Source organism: Polyodon spathula, chromosome 3 (genome assembly GCF_017654505.1).
Source record: "Polyodon spathula isolate WHYD16114869_AA chromosome 3, ASM1765450v1, whole genome shotgun sequence".
NCBI lineage: Eukaryota > Metazoa > Chordata > Actinopteri > Acipenseriformes > Polyodontidae > Polyodon > Polyodon spathula.
This window is the reverse complement of record NC_054536.1, coordinates 40,875,170-40,895,532: the sequence shown is the minus strand read 5'-3', so window position 1 is coordinate 40,895,532 and position 20,363 is coordinate 40,875,170. Positions and strand designations below refer to the sequence as shown.

The 20,363-nt window shown below is 38.8% G+C and overlaps 1 protein-coding gene across 1 annotated transcript in view; it reads left to right on the top strand.

Annotated features, from left to right (window-relative positions):
• The window catches only part of LOC121313093 (glucose-fructose oxidoreductase domain-containing protein 1), a 61,823-nt gene extending 41,850 nt beyond the window's left edge, over window positions 1-19,973 (top strand). Inside the window, exon 2 of the mRNA XM_041245255.1 lies at window positions 15,119-19,973. Within this exon, the coding sequence (XP_041101189.1) occupies window positions 15,119-16,038 (920 nt within the window). The 3' untranslated portion in view covers window positions 16,039-19,973. The remainder of the gene's footprint in view (window positions 1-15,118) is intronic.
• Window positions 19,974-20,363: the final 390 nt, after the last annotated feature.

Here is a 20,363-nt window from a genome sequence, read left to right as displayed (position 1 = left end):
TCCCAGCTCAGCCGTGGAAGACTGTAACTCCTTTAGAGTTGCCATAGGCCTCTTGGTGGCCTCCCTGACTAGTGTCCTTCTCACCTAGATACTCAGTTCTAGACAGATTCACAGTTGTGCCATATTCTCTCCATTTCTTAATAATGGACTTTACTGTGCTCTGAGGGATATTCAATGCCTTGGAAATGTTCTTATATCCTACCTCTGATTGGTGCTTTTGAAGAACCTTATTCCGGATTTGCTTTGAATGTTCCTTCGTCTGTTGTAGTTTTTGTTAGGAAATGTACTAACCAACTGTGGGACCTCCCAGAGACAGGTGTATTTGACCTGAAATCATGTGAAACACCTTAATTGCACACAGGTGGACTCCATTCAACTAATTATGTGACTTCTAAAGACAATTGGTTGCACCAGAGCTTATTTAGGTGCATCATAACAAAGGGGGTGAATACTAATATTTTCTGTTTTATATTTGTAATTAATTTAGAACAATATGTAGATTTTATTTTTCACTTTGACATTCTAGACTTTTTTTGAGTTGATCAGTGGCAAAAACTCTCTATGTTGAAACACAATAAAAAATAAATAAATAAATAAATAAAAGTCCAAGGGGGGTGAATGCTTTTGAGAGTCACTGTGTACACCCACTCCTCGCTATACTGCAGATTCGGATATATCGCGGTCCTGGAGTTGGCTCCCCATTTTTACAGTCTAACTGCCTTAGCTGCAATATACATAGGCAATTTCACTTAAAATTACTGTTATTTTGTACTGCACATCACAAACTAAAATGCATTTAAATCAAGGCTTAAAACACTTCTTTGCAGAGGCCTTTTTGTAGGTTGGGATGGCCTATTTTAGAATTTTGTTAATATGTATTTTATTTATTTATTTATTAGGCTTCCAAGCCAAAGGCTGGGAAGCCTATTGTTATTGTTAGTTTTTTTTTTATTATTATTATTTAATTTTTTTCTTCCCAAAACTTTAAACTGCTGCTGCTTCAAAGCTGTGTGACTGATCAGGTTCTGACTTGGCAGGTAACAAGCTGGATATATTGGCTGTCAGATGCTGAAAAATTTTTGCTGCTGCGTCATTGCAATTGGCGCCATGACACATTTTTCGATAAAACCTTTCGAAATCTTCTTCTTGGGAACTGGTGGGAAGTTGCTGTGATAAATTTTAATGTCAAAATGGCTGCCATAAATCTTATCGAAACACACCCCTAACAACAAACTGCTGCTGTTTGAAAACCGTTTGTCCAACAAACTCCAAACTTGGTAGTTATTGTCCCAGTAACAATGGAATACAAATATCAAAATGGTTATGTTTTATAAAACAAGATGGCCACCAGGTATACGTTTACGTCTGAAATTTAAAACTGCCTCAGTTGACAAACGGTTTACTTGACTAACTCGAAACTTCACAAGCATCATCTTTGACACTGTAGTAATACAACTGACTTTTAAGAAACTTCCATTAAACAAGATGGCTGCCTGACGCATTTTTAAAAAAAAAAAAACTTTCAAAATCTTCTTCTGTGGAATAGTTGAAGTTGCTGATTTTAAACTTGACATATTGAGAACTAAACACGCTTAGACGGGTATTGATACAAGGGCTTGGGAGCTGTAAAACTGCCTGGCAGTTCTAGTTTTATTGTTTTTGGATGTTTTTTTGATATTTTATTGTATATTATATTATTTATAGTATATTTATTTGTCATGTGAAGCTCTTTGGGATGCCTTGGCGTGAAAGGCGCTACACAAAATAAATTTGGTTGATTTAATTGATTAAAATATACAGAACAATTAAAAACAAAGTATTCAAATCATACTGTTATCACATATACACGTATTGCACAATAACACAAAGTAAATTACATATCTACTTGCTTGAAGTGGATTTTACTTAAGCCACGAGGTGTTCACGTGTGGCAGCAATGCACTAGCAAAAGTCACAGGGCAGTGACGTCAGTTCCATTGCAACTATGCTGGGAATGGATTCTTTCAGTGTAGCATTTTGGGCATTTGAGAAAGGAGATGAAGATTCACTGGAGACTGACGTTGATGAGAAGCAATTACCGTCTGCAGTATGAATTAAAACGGTGTGCTGCTTTTTATACAAAAAATTAGAAAATGCAGGTTGCGTAGAGGATTTACACTGGACCATGACGCACCTGATAAAACAAGGGAGTGGTTGTACAGTATTTGTTATTAGCCTATTTGTTTTTATTTGGGTCTCTCACTATATTGTGGCCCTCACTTGACTAACTGTAGCCCATCTGTTGCTCTACTTAATTTGTGTCAGCCTCTTTTGGCCTCTTTCATCAATGAGCCATTTTTGACCACTGGCCTGCCATTGGCTGGATGTCCTTTGGGTGTTGGACCATCCATGCAGTTCTTGACACACTCAAACAGACGCGCCTGGCACCTACTACCATACCCCGTTCAAAGGCACTTAAATCTTTTGTCTTGCCCATTTACCCTCTGAATGGCACACATACACAATCCAAGTCTCAATTGTGTCAAGGCTTAAAAATCCTTCTTTAACCTGTCTCCCCTTCATCAACACTGATTGAAGTGGATTTAACAGGTTACATCAGTAAGGGATCATAGCTTTCACCTGGATTCACCTCGTCAGTCTATTTCATGGAAAGAGTAGGTGTTCCTAATGTTTTGTACACGTGTGTGTGTGTGTGTGTGTGTGTGTGTGTGTGTGTGTGTGTGTGTGTATATATATATATATATATATATATATATATATATATATATATATATATATATATATATATATATATATATATATATATATATATATATACCTCCAAAATTATTGGCACGATTGATAAGGATAAACAAAAAAGACTGTATAAAATAAACAACACAGGTAATGAGCTGTATTTTATGCTCAAATATGGGAAAACTATATTCTTTTATACTAATACAATTGCTCAGAAAATGTTTTTTTTTTTAAAGTAATAATCTTTTTTCTCAAAAAGGTAGGTGTCAAAATTATTGGCACTCCTAAAGATTCTTATAAATAAAATCAAACAAAATTAAATCTGCATTAACATTCTACTTTTTTAAGTACATGTCAGTCTTAAGGAACTGTATTGTGGCCTTCCATGGCTTCCTGTTTCACTGGGGTATAAAAATGAGGTAACACTCATGTAAAATCCATTTGCCGTTTATCACCTTTGGAAAGGCAATAACGCACAAATGAAAAGAGACAAATGGTTGTTGACCTTCATATATCAGACAATGGGTACAAAAAAATAGCTAAAAACCTAAATATACCACTTACCACTATTAGGGCAATAATTACGAAGATCAAAACCAGTGGAACAGTGGTAAATCTGCCTGGTAGAGGACGCAAGTGCATCTCACCCCCACTCACCCCCACGCACAGTGAGGAAGATAGTTCGGGAGGCAAAGAAGAATCCAAGGGCCACAGTTGGAGAATCACAGAACTTGGATGCATCTTGGTGTCACAATGTCTCCAAATCTGCAATTAGACGCCACCTCCATGCCAATAGCCTATTTGGAAGGGTTGCCAGAAATGTAAGTTCTTGGGAGTTTGCTAAACAGCATTGGCACTTAGATTGGAACCGGGTGCTATGGTCAGATGAGACAAAAACGGAGCTCTTTAGCCACGCCCACCAGTGGTGGATTTGGCGTCAAAAGAAGGATACGTATGCAGAAAAGAACCTCATACCTACTGTAAAATATGGTGGTGGATCTTTGATGTTATGGGGCTGTTTTGCTTCTACTGGTCCTGGGGCCCTTGTTAAGGTCAATGGCATCATGAACTTTATCAAATACCAGGACATTTTACCCAAAAACCTGGTTGGCTCTGGCAGGAGGCTGAAACTTGGCTGTAAGTGGATCTTCCAGCAAGACAATGACCCTAAGCACACATCAAAATCCACAAAGAAATGGTTAATTGACTACAAAATCAACATTTTGCAATGGCCATCTCAGTCTCCGGACTTGAATCCTATTGAAAGACTGTGGTTTGAATTGAAGAGGGCAGTCCATAAGTGCAGACCGAAGGATATCAAGGATCTGTAAAGATTCTGTATGGAGGAATGGTCTAAGATTCCTTCCAATGTGTTCTCTAGTCTCAAAAAATTATAGAAAAAGGCTCAGTGCCGTTATCCTTGCAAGGGGAGGGTGCTCAAAGTACTGAAAACAAGGGTGACATAATCGTGACACTTAATTTTTTAAATAAAAATGTCAAACTATAAATAAATTTTATAGTTTGACAAATGTGTAATTTTGGTTAATTCCCTTGAATCATTAATAAAATACAATATATTCCACATGTTGGAAAATTACAATATAGCTCATTACCTGTTTATTTTATACAGCCTTTTTTGCTCATCTTTATCAAGGGTGTCAATTAGATTAGATTCTAAACAGTATTAAAAAAGACAGAACAGAATGCATTGTACATTTACATTTAACAAAAACGATGTTATTTTGATTCTTGCAGTCTTGCATGCATAGACATTATCCTTCCGGCACTCTCAGGTGCAGAAAACCACAACTTCGATCCCTCTAGGTTATCTGAATGATGTCACCCGACTCTCGCAATGTATAGTGCTAGAGGTTTCCCTAAAAAAACGCTACAAATATTAAAATAAGTATATTGCGGCTATCTTCATTAACATGTTTTGTTAAGTGCTAATTGCGGTATGTTTGCTCTGCGACTGACCCATCTTAATACACCTACCCCTTAGTGTTACTGAACAGGTTGTAGTGTTTAAATGTTTTAACTGGTCAGAACTGATATGTGACCAGGGGTGTGTTACTAAAAATATCAAAACAATCGCAATTATGTTGAAAAAGATATTGCTGGAACACCTTACAGCCTGGTCAGTAACACTTTAAATGGTTCAATGATGATATTTATGCAGAGACCATCATTCATTTGAAAGCTTGCCAGATTCAAACCTAGACAAATTGACGGAACGTAAAAAGAGGAATGAAGGCAATTGGACTGAATGGATTTGTTACCATCTAGTGATGGTAACAAATAAAATAGGGTTTGTGAGGACTTTGTAAAAGAGATTCATTAAGGATTCTGGTGGATTACTCAAAATTCAGACCCCACAAACTGTTGTTGCTGTTCAGTGTGTGTGTGACCTAAACAATGGGCATAGGCAAGTTTATTGTCTATATAGAGAGTTGAATAGTTTTTCTGACTTCTAACTACCTATAATTACAAGTAGCATGGCCAGTTCCTCAACAACGGTGTCAACTTGTGTAATACCAGTACAGTATTTTAGAACTGTGTTCGGTATTTCCAGACAGGTGGGTTAATAAAAGTGCCCGGCATATTTTCTTCATTGTAACGTTTTATAAATTCGATTTTAACTGAAGGTCTCAGGAAACCTTTTTGTTTGTCTCAGGGGTAGGCATTACCTCATAGCAGAGCCAGCAGTGGTGGATCAGAACACACAGTACTACGGGAAGCTGTGTGGACACAGTCTCCAGTCCTTTTGAGTGTGCATTAAGTAAACTTCTCAAATGGCTAACATGCTCCTAAAATCGTAATTGAAACTATGGTAAAGGTTTAAACTTTATATTTTAATGTTATACTTTGTGAAAATCTATGTACATTTCTAAACAGATACAAAAGTATGCCTAAGTGTGTGTGTGCCTGAGCCTTTCAACCAACAAAGGGCATCCATAACAAAACAATGTCAACATAATATAGGAATGGAACATACGCTCAATAGAAGACTATGTGTATAGAGCGAGTTAACGACAGGACGTCACACAAAGCGCGACGGAAGAGAGCTCCAATACACTCAATGTTAATTTGTTTTAATGTTTTTTATACGATATACTGCTCACGGAGAGGCTGAAAATGCGTCAAAAGCTTTAGTTAGCATATTTTCCATTGAAGTGGTTATATATTCATTTGTATTAGTTTCCCTTTTAAAGCTTCCCTATTTTGAGCATGCTCATTGGTACAGTAAACAGTTGAATAGAAGTTATTCACAGTAAATCATCTAATCTGTTACCCTCAGAAACAAAGAGGGAGAAGAAGGCCTGAGTCTCTGGACTGGGAGACTTCAAGAATTACGTCATGCAGGCTTTGTGCTGCTTTATTAGCAGATGTAGGTGCCATATAACAAACGCTGTGATAAAGGTTACTGAAGATCATATGCTAGAAAATCATACAAAAAAATGGAGATTATCTTTATTACGATCTTCCTTATAACTGCTATTCAGGCAGCGCTTCTAAATTCATAATTAAATTGAAATTTAAGGTGACAGTCTGGAAAGGCTGGTTTGTCTGCTTAAAGGTGGGGCTCTTTTACTGACCTTGGACTCGTATCACAGGCAGCAGCACCTTGCATACTCTGCCCGGTTTAGCTTGTGCTACTACTGTTCTTAAGTATGTGATAATATGTAAGAATTGAAGACATTTTTGTACTTAAAAATTAAGGGGGATAATAAAGGTGAAGTAGCTGTGTGTTAAATTGTGGGATGTAATATTTTTTTTATGTATTTATTGTATTCTGGCTAGAGGCATCATTCAAGCATTTTGGAACAATCATGTACTGTGCCCCTCGAGAAAATGTAAAAAGACAAAGTGAAAGTGGGAATGAAAATAGATATTTTATATCAAATCATTATTAATTCAATATTGCTATTGTTGGCATTAGTTGACCTTTGATCTTCTGTGAGCTGCAGTACAAATGAAAAACAGATCAAAAACCAGTATGATGTTGAAATGGTCAGTCACCCCTGCAGGGCGGAGGTGACAGAGCTTTCAATATTCTGTGTCATAAATATAAACCCTGATCTCTATGTATCTCTCTTACTATACTGTACTTGTATATGTCCATACAGTAGCCTTTTTGACTAGTAGTACAGTTTACATTTTAGTATGGCGTGGACAACATATTTAAGCAATAAAGAATACTGGGTAATACTTTACTTGCAATTACACTAAAATCGCATGTAATGTACATCCCAGTGTTATTTGTTGTTGTTCAGTTAATTGAACCAGAACTACACACAGATACCTATAAAACACACAAACATCTCATCTTTTTGCTGTGAAAGTCTACAAAGAGAGCCTAGCTGTTAAATTCAAGTCCACGAGCTCCGTATTACCAAATGATAATTTACCAAAGAATAGAAAATATGTAAATAAATACAACTGCATATTTTAACCATTAAATGTAACTTATGTTATTTTAACTATGAAAGAAATGACTTGTTCTCAAATTAAGTAGGATTGTGCCAATAGTTAACAAGGATCTCTTAAAATTAGGTAATAAAGCTGTAAAATAAAACAGGGGTTTCAAACATGTGGAATATTATTTTTTTTGTTCAGTAGGGTACAGGTAAAAAAAAAAATATATATATATATAAATAGATACAGGTTATTTATTTTTTTATTTAGCACTAACCAAAAGATGAAGACAAAGAATATTAGTGACTGCTGAGGCTTCCTGATCCCTGGGACCTTTGCTTGAACCAGCGCATCAACATCTGGATCAAATAACGGGGCTGAGGATATCTTGGGTACCGAGTTAAGGTGTGTGTCAGTTAGTTGAGAATGACATTTTGGTTGATATTCATGACGGAAAAAGCTTGTCACTTCTCAGTTTACACTGTTTCAGCAGCATTTCTTCAAATGGTTTTCTTCAAGCAAATGGTTTTGAAGAAACCGCTGTTTTGTGAGCAATCACATAGCTTCTCTTAACCGCAGCATCACTTATGCTACAAGCATTAGTAAACATTGATTGCTGCTTTTTAAATTATTGTGCTAATTCTCTTCACGGATAAAGATGTGATGTCACTTGTCACTACAGAACTTGCAGGTCAGAACCAAAACCCTTTTTCTGATATCATTGGTAACGTAACTCGAATCAGCTGACCCACTGCCGTCTCACCCACGTGGTCGGCGATTTACAGAAATGACAGCAACATGACAATTTGTGTTGCTCATAATATGCTAGGGCCTGTACTGGACAGAGCATATGGAGCTGCCGCTGTCAGACAGATGGAAAGCCTCCAATTCCACAGGCTGTTTGATGTGGAATGCCGAGATAATTTTCGGCAAAAAAGCAGGATTGGTACGAAGCATGTCCTGGCTTTTCCAAAAATGAAGCAGGCTTTCGCAGCTGAGAATGCCTGCATCTCACTCACCCACTTTGCGGAGGTAATTGCGAGCAAGGAAGCTGCTTTGAGCGATAAAACTTTCAGCTCAGCTGAATGCAGGGTCTCAGTTGGAGGCCTCATGAGTGCATCAAGCACCATGTTAAGCCTCCAGTGAGGAACAATGTCCTTCGTAGGCGGCCAAAGCTGACGAGCGCCTTTCAAAAATTGCCCTCCAGGAAGTGAGCTCCTGAGGAGACAGAGTCAATTTTGACAGGGCAAGCTGAAACAGCTGCCAGATTGACCTTTAATGTCTTTAATGTAGAGGCCACGACCATGAGATAGGTTGTTTGATCGAACCCCCAAGGCAGGCACCACATATTAAAGACGCCCCACGTGTAACCGTACTGGAAACGCGTGGACGCTGCTCTGGCATTTTGTAGGCTGTCACTTGGACAGACCCAGACGTCTGAAATGCAGCCATTCAGAGGCCACACCCAGAGCTGCTGCTTGCGCAGTCTCCATGGCTGGCCCATCAGGAGCTGCATCAGCCAGAGCCTCCTGGGCCAATGAAGGGCTGCTAAGAGCACCTTGGCCCGGTCCTGCCTGATTTTGTCCAGACACAGCGGGAGCATGGAGAGCGGTACGAAGGCTTATAACAGTTGCCTCGGTCACTGATGTGCCAAGACATTTATTTCTAGAGGGTCCCCGCCTCCTTTTATACAGATCCAGAGGGGCATAACTAACAACCGACTGTAGTGCACAAATATGAATAATTAGTAAAACTAATACAGCGATTATTTTTTATGTTACATGTAATTTTTGTAAACACAATAAATGTGAAAAATCTATAGCAGAAAAAGTAGCAAGTACTTATCTGAATAGGCTCTCCTGTCAGGTCAGTTCTTGAAAGGAAGTGTTGCTGAGGTCTTTGTGCGCAGTCCTTTATACCCTTGGGAGCGCGCATGACTATGTCACAGGCTGTGATGAGCATCTTTGATAATATAGTCAGGTTTCTGAGTCTTTAGGAGGTAAACACCCATTAGGTAATGGTTACATTTCATACTTGAAAGGGAACGGAATGATACAGATAGATGCACAGTTTATTATGGGTCTAAAACAGTAAATTCAGCTTTTTCAGGACAGAATGGATTCGGTTGCATATAGGTAAAAGAAAAAAAGTGTGTTAGGGAATTCAGAAGTGTACCATTAAATATATTAATTTTCTTACTGGTGTTCACTAAGCACACTTGTATTCACTGTTACTGGGGGGACACTTCATGAAGTGAGCACTTGAGGGATAGTGACAATAAGGCATTGACTAGTATAGACTATATTCAGAAAGCAGTCAGAGCTCTCTTTGGCGTATAACCATGCAACCTCAGTGTTTGTTAGGTTTGTGGAGTGATGTGGTTCTACTGCAGCATGCGAGCTGGTCGCTAACAGTAGATCCGGCGGTATGCACAATTTGTTATATGTGATTACCATTTGCTTATACCCTGTTAAGCCAATCACAGAGCCCAATTTCTCTGTGATTAAACAAGAATTCATATTTAGGTTACACATTTACTGCAGACATGTTTCTGGTTGCCTAAATTGGATTTAATTGGAGCCTTACTGAGATTCTTGGGACATTTAGTAAATTAAACTTACAGTTGTGTTACTGTACTTTCCTAGTATTTAAAAGAACCATGATCTGTAATTCTGTACCCACTTCCTGTTACAATGTTACTTATATTGACAAGCAATAATAACTTCCAGCATGTAAATCAACTGAAAGAAGTATTTTTTTTTGTTTATGATTTACAATTTTTTAATCAAATTTCATTCAACATATGAAACATGAGGAAGTTCTGTGTTTGGGAAACTCCATTTCTAGTGAACTAAATTCTCAGAGGTATTACATCAATTTGTGGTTGATGATAAATAAGCCAATTGTGGTGGAAAAAATGATTTCAGGGTGAGTGTTGTGTGCATGCTGAAGAAGAACTGTGCAAGTCAAGTCCCACGTGGTGATAATAGCCTGTTTTCTTGAACACCGATGTATCCCTTTAACTAAATACCGTTGATGTTTTCTCCCACAAATGATTTATTGTCCCTCTTACTATCATCACTAAATATAATTATATTTAGATCAGCCAGTGTTCAGATCATGTGTGCAGGACAGGGTACTCAAACTGTGTCTTAGTAAAAATAAGTTTATACCAGAAGGTAGGAGTAATAAATGCATGCAATACTTTACTGCATTAAAAAAGAGCAATGGACCAATGTGTGAAAGCACCTTCTCGTTCCCAGCATTTCATTTCTTAATTGGGTTGATGACCTTTTGAATGAGTCATATGGTTAAAAAAGAATGTAGCTTTGTGTAAGCCTGACAGCCAGCGAGGGCTGGATGAATATTTCAGTGAGGCACATTGACCTAATGGAGGTTGAGAGACTGCACTGGAGAGATGGGATTGCCAAGGCTGATCCTGTCCCAGCTGGCAATGGAGATGGAACCCAGGGGAGAGAATCTACTGAAGAGAAAAGTTATACTAAATCTCTGACTGTGATAAATCCTGGAGCAGGCTAGTGTTGTGCTTATACTGCAAGTTTTCAAGTTGCATAGAAAACTGGGTCAGCTGGATTTTCTTTGTCTAAATCTGCCATTTGGAGTTAAATGGCAGCCTAAAGGCTAGTTTTGTTTCTGAGGATTTAGGTTTATGTACTTTGTCAAAAAAACTGGGATTAAAAGGCATCACATATACAATACTAGTCTGAAGCGTGCAGTACTGTATTGTTGCAGATCAGTACTAGTTTAGTTCCATTTGCATAATACTTTACAAACCTAGTTTTGCCCACCAGAAACTGGGCTGTATGAATTCACTTCTCTTACTGTTGGCCTTCCCAACAGCATGTACTGCAGGTGTTCCCAAATGTTTGTGGCTTGCAGCCCCCCATGAGAATAGGCACCTTGACTGAGTTGCTCCACCAAGTGAATCTATAGACGTGATATTCCGTTTCTCTAACAATCACCCCCTTAATTTATAATTGATAATACTAGCGTGGGCATTGACAATGGATATTATAAATGTACACTGGAGTTGACATTGGTATAAAAGGTAAAATACAGTTGCCAGAAACATGAAAGTAGCATTCATGTAAATGAATTCATGTCGGTTTTGGGACCATTGCATTGTTAGGTGTCGGGAGCCTTTTAAAAGAATATTTCTCTGTGTTGTGCAGTCAACCTTAAACCATCTTGCAGGCCCCCAGTTTAAGAACCTCTGATGTACAGCATCGACACTATGACAGGGAATGGAATTAAACCTCCTACCTGAAAATGCTTCATAATCTTTTGTTAATCCACCAAGTTCATCCTTCTGTCGCCTGTAAGCTGGATTTGGTAATAGGCTGCCCTCTAGAGGCAAAACGGATATGAAAAGATGCCATAGTAGCTGCCATGCTAGACTTAGAGAACAAATGCCAAAGTTTTGTCATTGACGTTTTTAGTTTTTTGTTTTTTTGTTTTTTTTGTTTTTTTTATAAAGTACCATAAAAACACATTCACATACCGTGGTGATGGATTTAAAATTGCCACACTTGAACTAAAATGAGTAAAATACCAAATACCAGACTTTTTAGCTGTTACCAAAGAAAATAGAGCAGCTACACAGTAAAGCAAAAAAAAGTTGCACTTGGTACTTGTGAGGAAACAGTGGCAGTGGCGTAGTCGGGGGGTTGCATATGGTTAGTAATTAGGGCTGTCAATGTAATCGCAGTTAACTTCTGTGATTTTAACACATATATTTTTGGGAGACTCGACTCTTGTCCCTCTTAGCAATTAATTTCCAGTACATGCCAGGAATGAGTGTAGTCATCACTTGAATATAACATTTGTCACAGAACCACATTATGTAGCAAAGCACTTAAACTGAAGAACTTGTGAATGGGACGTTTATTTTTTTTTTAACTTTATGACGGTTCATTGGATAGAAAGAGGGTTGCTTGTATTTACTGTCAAAGTGAGTTCCAGTATCACAGAAGTGGATCTAGTCTGCTGTACCACCTGTGTGCTAAACATGCTTTCACTTCTCAAAATACTCTAGTAGTTTTTCTGCTACAGACAACAACAAATGAAACCCATCAGTTTCGACCAACTACCAACTGCAGACCAGACCCATTAACATTGTAGCTCAGTTTTATTTCAATTAGGCAGGGAATGTTTAAGCAATTTAAAGTTCTTAGCAAAAGAGATTTGTGAAGTGTATAAACAATGTCCAAACGAGATTTCTGTGTTCAATATTCTTTATTTCCTTGGCACAGGTTTGTTGCTTTTAATTACAGCATTAGACTACTGCACAGTACAAAACAGAGTTCCAACTAATCATTTTTGCTGTATTAATTCTACACTAGTAACATTAACTAGAATTTCTGGGGAAACTTCATCTGCGTTGTAAAATGCGAGCATTGACGTTGTTTGCTTATTCAGCTGGTCGCTTTAAAAGTGTAGTACAGGCGATTTCAAAGGCCATAATCAAGTTTTTTTTTTTTTAAAGGAATTATAAGCTGTCAAAACAGTCACTTGTCCATTTGACCTTGAATCAAAGGTCAAAGTCCAAGACATTTTAGTAAGCTCTTAGTTGGTTTCATGTAAGTGTCTAATAGTACATATAAGCCAATCTGCAGTATCTATGGCGATAGAAGCTGTTAAAACAGTCTATTGTCCAGTTTGACCTTGATTGAGAGGTCAAAGGTCAAAGTCCAAGACATTTTTTGAGCGCTCTTAGTTGGTTTCCTATACATGTTCAATAGTAAATATACAACGCAGACAATAAGAAGAATAAAGAAACCGAGAGAAAACAGTCTGCATTTTACAACGCAGACAATAAAATAATCTGAACAGTGCAAATACTGTAACATGACCATAACAATAGAAAATGCATTCCAATATTACAATAGCATCAGTAATAAATCAAACTTAAATGAGATGAACTGTATCAGTTAAATATGTGATTAAAACCAAGATTAACTGAGAATTTTTTTTAATCGCTTGACAGCCTAGTAATAATTTATAAAAATGTTTTGTAAGTACAAATTAACTATCTCCAAATTTACAATGTACTCAAAATCACCCTATTAAGAACCGTGGTGTTTCACCTCACAATCACATTTAGATCCACTACGATGCAGTTATCAAACATAAAAAAAATAACAGAAATAATAACCTACTTTACCTGATGTTTAGATCCCCAAATCCATCCTCCTCTTTTTCATTGCAAACATGTCGAATACTTATAGGTCTCAGTTTTACAACAGCTGTTTAAAGCGTGATTCGCAGGGGACTAAAAACCAGATGTCCTCAGGTTGGTTAACTGCAGAGGACGTAGTAACCGCCCAGACGTGGATTTGTTTTTATCAGTGAAAGTCCGTAAATTCAAAATGAAATGCGGTGTTGTGGCCAGAGAAGGTTCTTTTATGCATGATTTGTAAACAGTGAACTGGGTTTAAATGACTAATATCATTGTACCTTCTTTTTCAAAGGCTACAATAACCATGTCATCCTTTGAGTGACATGTATTTCCAGACATATCTTCAAATGCACTGTTTAAAAGCATTAGTTTTTTAAGTCGCCAATTATGTTTTGTATTTTCGCCCGTCCCTCGAGGCCATAATCTCTGTATTAATCTTTGACTTGGAAGGCTGAATCTGGTGTAAGAATGACAGGACTCTTTCCAATAACAACTAAATATGTGTTTGACTGATTTTTATTTATTTATTTATTTTGTGTGCTAGGCGGGCAGTGAAGCAAGCAGCTCATAGGTCCGAGCTTACATTGGTATGGGGGATTTACAGTGTTGCAGGTGGCTGACATTATTTTACTCACATATCTTTTGAATAATTAATTTTATAGGGGTGTTCAAACCCCTACAACCAGTGTTGCCACTGTTAAAATAATAAGGAGCCCAGGTTATGAAAACCTCAATTTCAGCAGTACATATTAGCGTCTTGGCTGTTTATTTATTAAGGTAATTGTAATTGATAGTGGTAATGACAAATCTGCTGCTGTTTTAGATGCATTTAATATATTCTGATAATGTACGGTATATATGTTACTTTTTTATATTTATTATTTTATCAAAAGCAACCCTTTAGAAGACATCATATCTGTAGTGTATCGAATGCAGTAAGGTGTGATTTACGAAGAGAAATGTCATCATACTGTATAGCTAAAACAACCACACACACTATCCATTAACTGTAATCTTTCAGTGGTAATGACAGACCAGTGAATTACGAAAGCCCACAGTATCATCTTTCCAATGTACTGTCAAGGATGATTATTAATTTGCTTAGGCTAACACTGGTCACAGTGGCCACTTTAAAGCCCATTAGGCCTACTAGTGTTTTTGTAACTGCTTAACATGGCCACCTTGCATCCTAAGGGAGAATTATATTATTGAGATAAAAGTAAAAACCACAGCAGCATTTTTACAGGGAAAAACAACACTTATTGACTCATGGTGTCCGTAAACTTGCTTAGGAACAGGTCAAAGTTGCCTAATGACTTTATACAGTAAATCTCCAGTGTATGGTAGGATTAGGCACTAGATACTGAATTCTATATTTTATGCTGATTTATTCTGCTTGGTCTAAAAATGTACTTATCTGTTAGACTGCAGAATCTGGGTGGGAATTTGTCTGTTTTCCCACAACAAAGGCAGTGCTGCTATAGATTGATACAGAGCTGTATTTGTCTCACTGTAGACCTCTTCTCTCTTGTAACAGGTGTCCCAGGTTTCATTCATTTTACATCAACAAAATGTAGGTGCAGGTAGGACAACTTAATGAAAATTGTTGATTTATTTCTAGCTTGTTTTACTACCATTGGAGCTAGACTGGCTAACTTTCTACTGCAGCAAACTAAACAAAAACATTGTCCAAAGATGTTCACTCAAGAGCAAAATGTATAGTATTATTATTCTCATAAAGACTTTTTCCTCTCTCTGTTTCTTCAGGCATCGGCAAGAATGTGATTTGTGACCGAACGGCCACCCCACTTGATGCCTTCCGCATGATGTCAGCAGCTCACTATTACCCGAAGCTGATGAGCATCATGGGCAATGTGCTGCGCTTCCTGCCGGCATTCGTCAAAATGAAGCAGCTGGTCAAGGAAGGCTACGTTGGGGAGCTGCTGGTATGTGAGGCGCAGGTTCACAGTGGGAGTCTGCTGGGGAAGAAGTACAACTGGAGTTGCGACGACTTGATGGGAGGTGGCGGGCTGCACTCAGTGGGCACCTACATCATCGACCTGCTTACCTTCCTAACAGGGCAGAAGGCATCCAAGGTGCACGGCTTCTTGAAGACTTTCGTCAAGCAGACGGACCACATCAAGGGCATCCGGCAGATAACCAGTGACGACTTCTGCACCTTTCAGATGGTCCTAGAAGGGGGTGCCTGCTGCACAGTCACTCTCAACTTCAACGTGCCTGGGGAGTTCAGACAGGAGGTTATCTTAGTAGGCTCAGTGGGCAGACTCATTGTCAACGGGACTGATCTCTATGGCCAAAAGAATGATGCCTTCCAAAGGGAGCTTCTTTTAAAGGACTCCACTCCGCTGGGAAACGCCTTGCTGCCTGAGAAGGCCTTCAGCGACATCCCATCGCCCTACATCATTGGCACCATCCAGATGGTGCAGGCTGTTCGACGGGCCTTTGAGGATCAGGATGATCGGCGCACTTGGGACGGGAGGCCCTTGACCATGGCCGCCACGTTCGAGGACTGCCTTTATGCCCTATGCGTGGTGGATACCATCAAGAAGTCCAACCAGACTGGGGAGTGGCAGAACATTGTCATCATGACCGAGGAACCGGAGATCAGTCCTGCATACTTGATCAGTGAAGCCATGCGGAGTAGCAGGGTGTCCCTATACTGCTAACTTTTGGGAGGGGAGAATTAAGGGATATATATATATATATATATACTGTATCCAGAAAATATATGCAGTATTTGTGTTGGTGAAAGTCACGTTAAGATGATGGAAGGAATTTGAAGGAGTTCAGATACAGGCTGGCCTCAGCCAGTGGATAACTTGGTATGCAAGAGGCTCAGGTTTGATAATCAAACTGAGTGAAAGAAGCTCTTAACCTGAAGCATCTCGGTAAATCTGACACATTAGAAAAGTTTCTGGAAGGAATGCTCCACAATTGAAGTAGGATTGTTTAGGGCTGCTTGCATACCCCCCAAAGGATTTACTAATATTGATATGTGTGGGTTGTGGCTCAACTTTAGCAAATTTAAAAGAGCAATACCATTTTTGTGTTTCAGAATCAACCTCATCCCCTTCATCTGTGAGCTTGCACCAAACCATCAAAAACACATCATCTGGGTAGTTTTAAATGCAAAGCAAGCCAGGGATAACAAAGGGTCCAGTGATACAGCACTTTCACTTCTCTCAACAGTGAAGGTTATCTGCTCTTGAGTTTAACGGCAAACCCATTGCCATATTCAGTAATACAGAGGAAACAAAGCATACGTGAAACCTGGCTTATTGTCTTAATACAATAGATGTCTCTGAGGTTGTTCAAGTCATTTTAGACATTTAATGAACAATTCTCTATGGCATAGTTCTTAATGTCATATAAATCAAGTAAAATAAATTTCCTTTGAAAACCAATTATTTTTACCTTTTTATATTTATTTTAATGTAAATTACAATCTTCTTCTGTACAAAAATGAAATTGACTTTTTTAGGTTTTTAGCCTATTTGAAGGGTTTCAACAGAAGTTTTAAGATAAAATTCATTATTCAGTCGATGAATGGCTGACATTCATTAGCATGATCCCTAATCAGCCCATTGCTCCAACCACTAGGATACTGTTACACTTCGTGCCTCACCAACTTTTTTCTGCTAATGAACATGGTAATCCTAAAAAAAAGGACTTGCCAAATTAGGTAGGGTTCTTTGATCTCTCCTGTGCTTTTATTGACAGTTGTTTTGTAGACCCCTGTGAAGTCATACCTAGTGGACTGATACATTGTAGCATATGCATTGCAGCATTATAATTTACCCATTTTGGGTAAAGATTATATTGAGTTTAATTTTTTGATGCGATTTTCTAGGCACAGTGAATTTGCTACCTTCTGTATGGTCTTGCCCAGGGATGCGACTTCCCCTTGAATTGCCTTTAAACCCTCCCAGGTGTTAAACATGGTAGGAGTAGAACCACTATTGGAGACTAGGAATGCAAATATGGATGTATCATCAAAATTTCAGGTTGCCAAATGGCTGGTGGCCGAATAATGTCAAGTATTACCAGGAGGGCTTAATGTCAGTTTCAGGGTACAAATCCCTTTGCCTCAAGAGATTGCAAACATTGTGTTAGTTGTGCCCCCCATCCCTGATGTGCTGTTGATTTATGCACTAATAGTTTTACATCAGTCAAGCATGATTCAATTCAGTTCTGAATTCTGACTACTTAGTTCATGGGTTTCATTAAAATCTAAAATCAAAAGACATGGCTAAGAAGCTAAGGTTTTAATACTAGCTTCAGTCATACAAACATACATTTTTTCAGTCAGTGCTTCCAATGAACTTGGATTCTATTTTAAATTCAGTTGTTAGATTGAATAGGTGTACAATTCAAAATGTCAAAGAGCTTTTCACTGGAAGAGCATAGGGTTTTTCAGTTGCTTATATGTGTATGTTTTTTAAAGGTTTCTTTACACCAGATAGGCAAAACCATGAGTTCTTCAAGTAAGAACCTTAACTACTACAAATGTAGCATATGGAGAACTTATTGGGTGCAGTCTTTATCCAATTGATACTGGAGTGCATGAAAAAAAAATCTGCCTTTGCTTAAAAAGACTTTCATCTGTGTTCTGAAAGGCCAGAATTTAGGTGTATGATTTTGCTTGACCGTGAAGTCCTTCCAGTAGGGTCAGGCCTTGCATGCTTCCAATCAAACATAATTTAAACTCTTTCGTCTATATCAGTATGGTGGATATATCGACACGATATTAATGGAACTCTTTTAAAACTTGAAGGTAAGGGAAACGTTACAGCTTGAAGCAGTGAACTACTGTATTGCCATCCATGGGCAGCACATAAGCATGTAGTGTACTCCCTGATAAACCAGAGTTGTAAAGCAAAATATGCGACCACCAGGGTATGAGAAAGCATTACTACTCCTGCAACCTCCAGGGGCAGTACAGTGCTGCTACATCTGAAGCAGAGCGTGACATGTCTAAATCCTGATTTTATCTATAAAACATAAATATATTTCCCTATTGTATTCACATATTTATGCAGGATGCATCATGATGAGATGCAAAATGCTACTTGTAGAGTAGGTGGAACTTTTAAAGGTGCTGTGACAACAAAAATGCATAATCAGACCAATAGTGTTTTTGTAAATCAACTTTGTAAATGATTGTATCTCCTGTTTTAACTTTAGTATCCTGTCCTTCAGTCTCAAGGATTACCCCTCACAGAGACCCCTAGCACTAAGATGGAGCAGTCAGCACTGGAGCTCAAGTTCTGGCCTAGAGTGAAGAGTACTGTCTTTTTGAGTTACCGATACTGCTTGTTGCAGCACAGTACTTCTTGCAAGAGTCCCTATGAAAGTGCTGACCAGGCCCAGCTGTGTTTAGCTTCTGTTATCAAATGAGGTAATAATACAAAGCCCCTTTAACACTAGCACTCCTACTTGGATTCCAGCCTGGTTCCTGGCTACCCGGTTCACAATCCCACGTTGTGTGAAACCGCGTACCTGGGTCGTACCCGGGTTAACCCAGTTCCCAGTGACCCACCTCAGGATGTGGGTTGACAAGCTTTGACCTGGGTTGAGCGAGACAAAATGCTTGATGGCCGTTCATGAGCCGACGCAATAACAAACTGCCACGGCCCGTGTGAAGATTTTATTTCTTCAAGGAACATTTCTGTTTATTCTGCTCCCGGGGCATTGATACGCGGATTGTGCACTTGCGTCTTTTGCCCAGGTCAACCCTGCTTTTATCAAAGGCAGTGTGAAATCGCGTAGCTGACCCGGGTAGGTGCTAACCCAGGTGTGAAAGGGGCTTAGTTAGGATACATTTGGGCTGCAGGCTTCCCATGTAGTCCTCAGATTGCAAAGAAAAAGCAAAGCCCCTACACAGTACTGAAAATAAGAGTAACTGTCCCTGGTACTCTATGCAAAATTGCTAAATACAAATCTATTCCTGCAATATATTTCTATTCCCCACTCAGGGGACTGGGGCCTCATTGGAAATGAGCATGAATACTTAAAGGGCTACACATAAAAATAAAAATAAAAACCTCTTGAAATAATCTTTCTGATTCATGGCTTTCCCTGTTGCCACTGCATAAGGGACAGCAACAGTTGTGCTGTTTTCCTGCTTTACAAAAGAGATTAGAGATGGCCTCTTGAAGGGTAAACAGTCGTGAATGTGTCAAGGTTTAACAGTTGCTTAGGGAAGCATGAACAGATAGCAATAATATATGTACTGCAGAGAAATACCAAATTGAGAACTACATTTAACTGTATCAATAAACTTATTTCAGGCACTTAATTGAGGCAGGGGAGAGGGGCATGTAGCACTTAAATTAACAGGATGCCTAATCTTTGTTATGCGTGCCATGGCAAGTAATTGGAACTGCTAAAATACCTTTTAAATGTGCATATGTGTGTGCTATCAGTAGCTATTAGCACCCTTAAGTGAGTACCTACAAAAAGTATAGTTTATGAGTAGGGCTGCTCGTCTCCAATTGCAAACAGTTTGGCATCCTTTATAACACTGCGTAACACAATTTTTGTTCCTGGGTAGTAAGTGTTATTTCGTAATTGCTTATGCCTCAAAAGTATAGAAAATGGCTAAGGATATGGACTTTGAGGGACATCCTACAGCCCATTGTGCCGTAGTTCTTCACCAGAGTCTCAACCAGCTCCACATAGTTTTCAGCCTTGTGATTGCCCAGGAAGCCCCGAACCACTGCGACAAAGCTGTTCCAAGCCGCTTTCTCCTTACTAGTGAGCTTCTTGGGGAATTCATTGCACTCCAGGATCTTCTTTATCTGTGGTCCGACGAAGACACCAGCGTTGACCTTTGCCTCAGACAGCTTAGGGAAGAAGTCTTGAAGGTACTTGAAGGCTGCCGACTCCTTAGCTAGAGCTCTGACAAATTGTTTCATAAGGCCCAATTTGATGTGCAGTGGTGGCATCAGCACCTTCCGAGGGTCCACCAGTGGCTCCCACTTGACGTTGT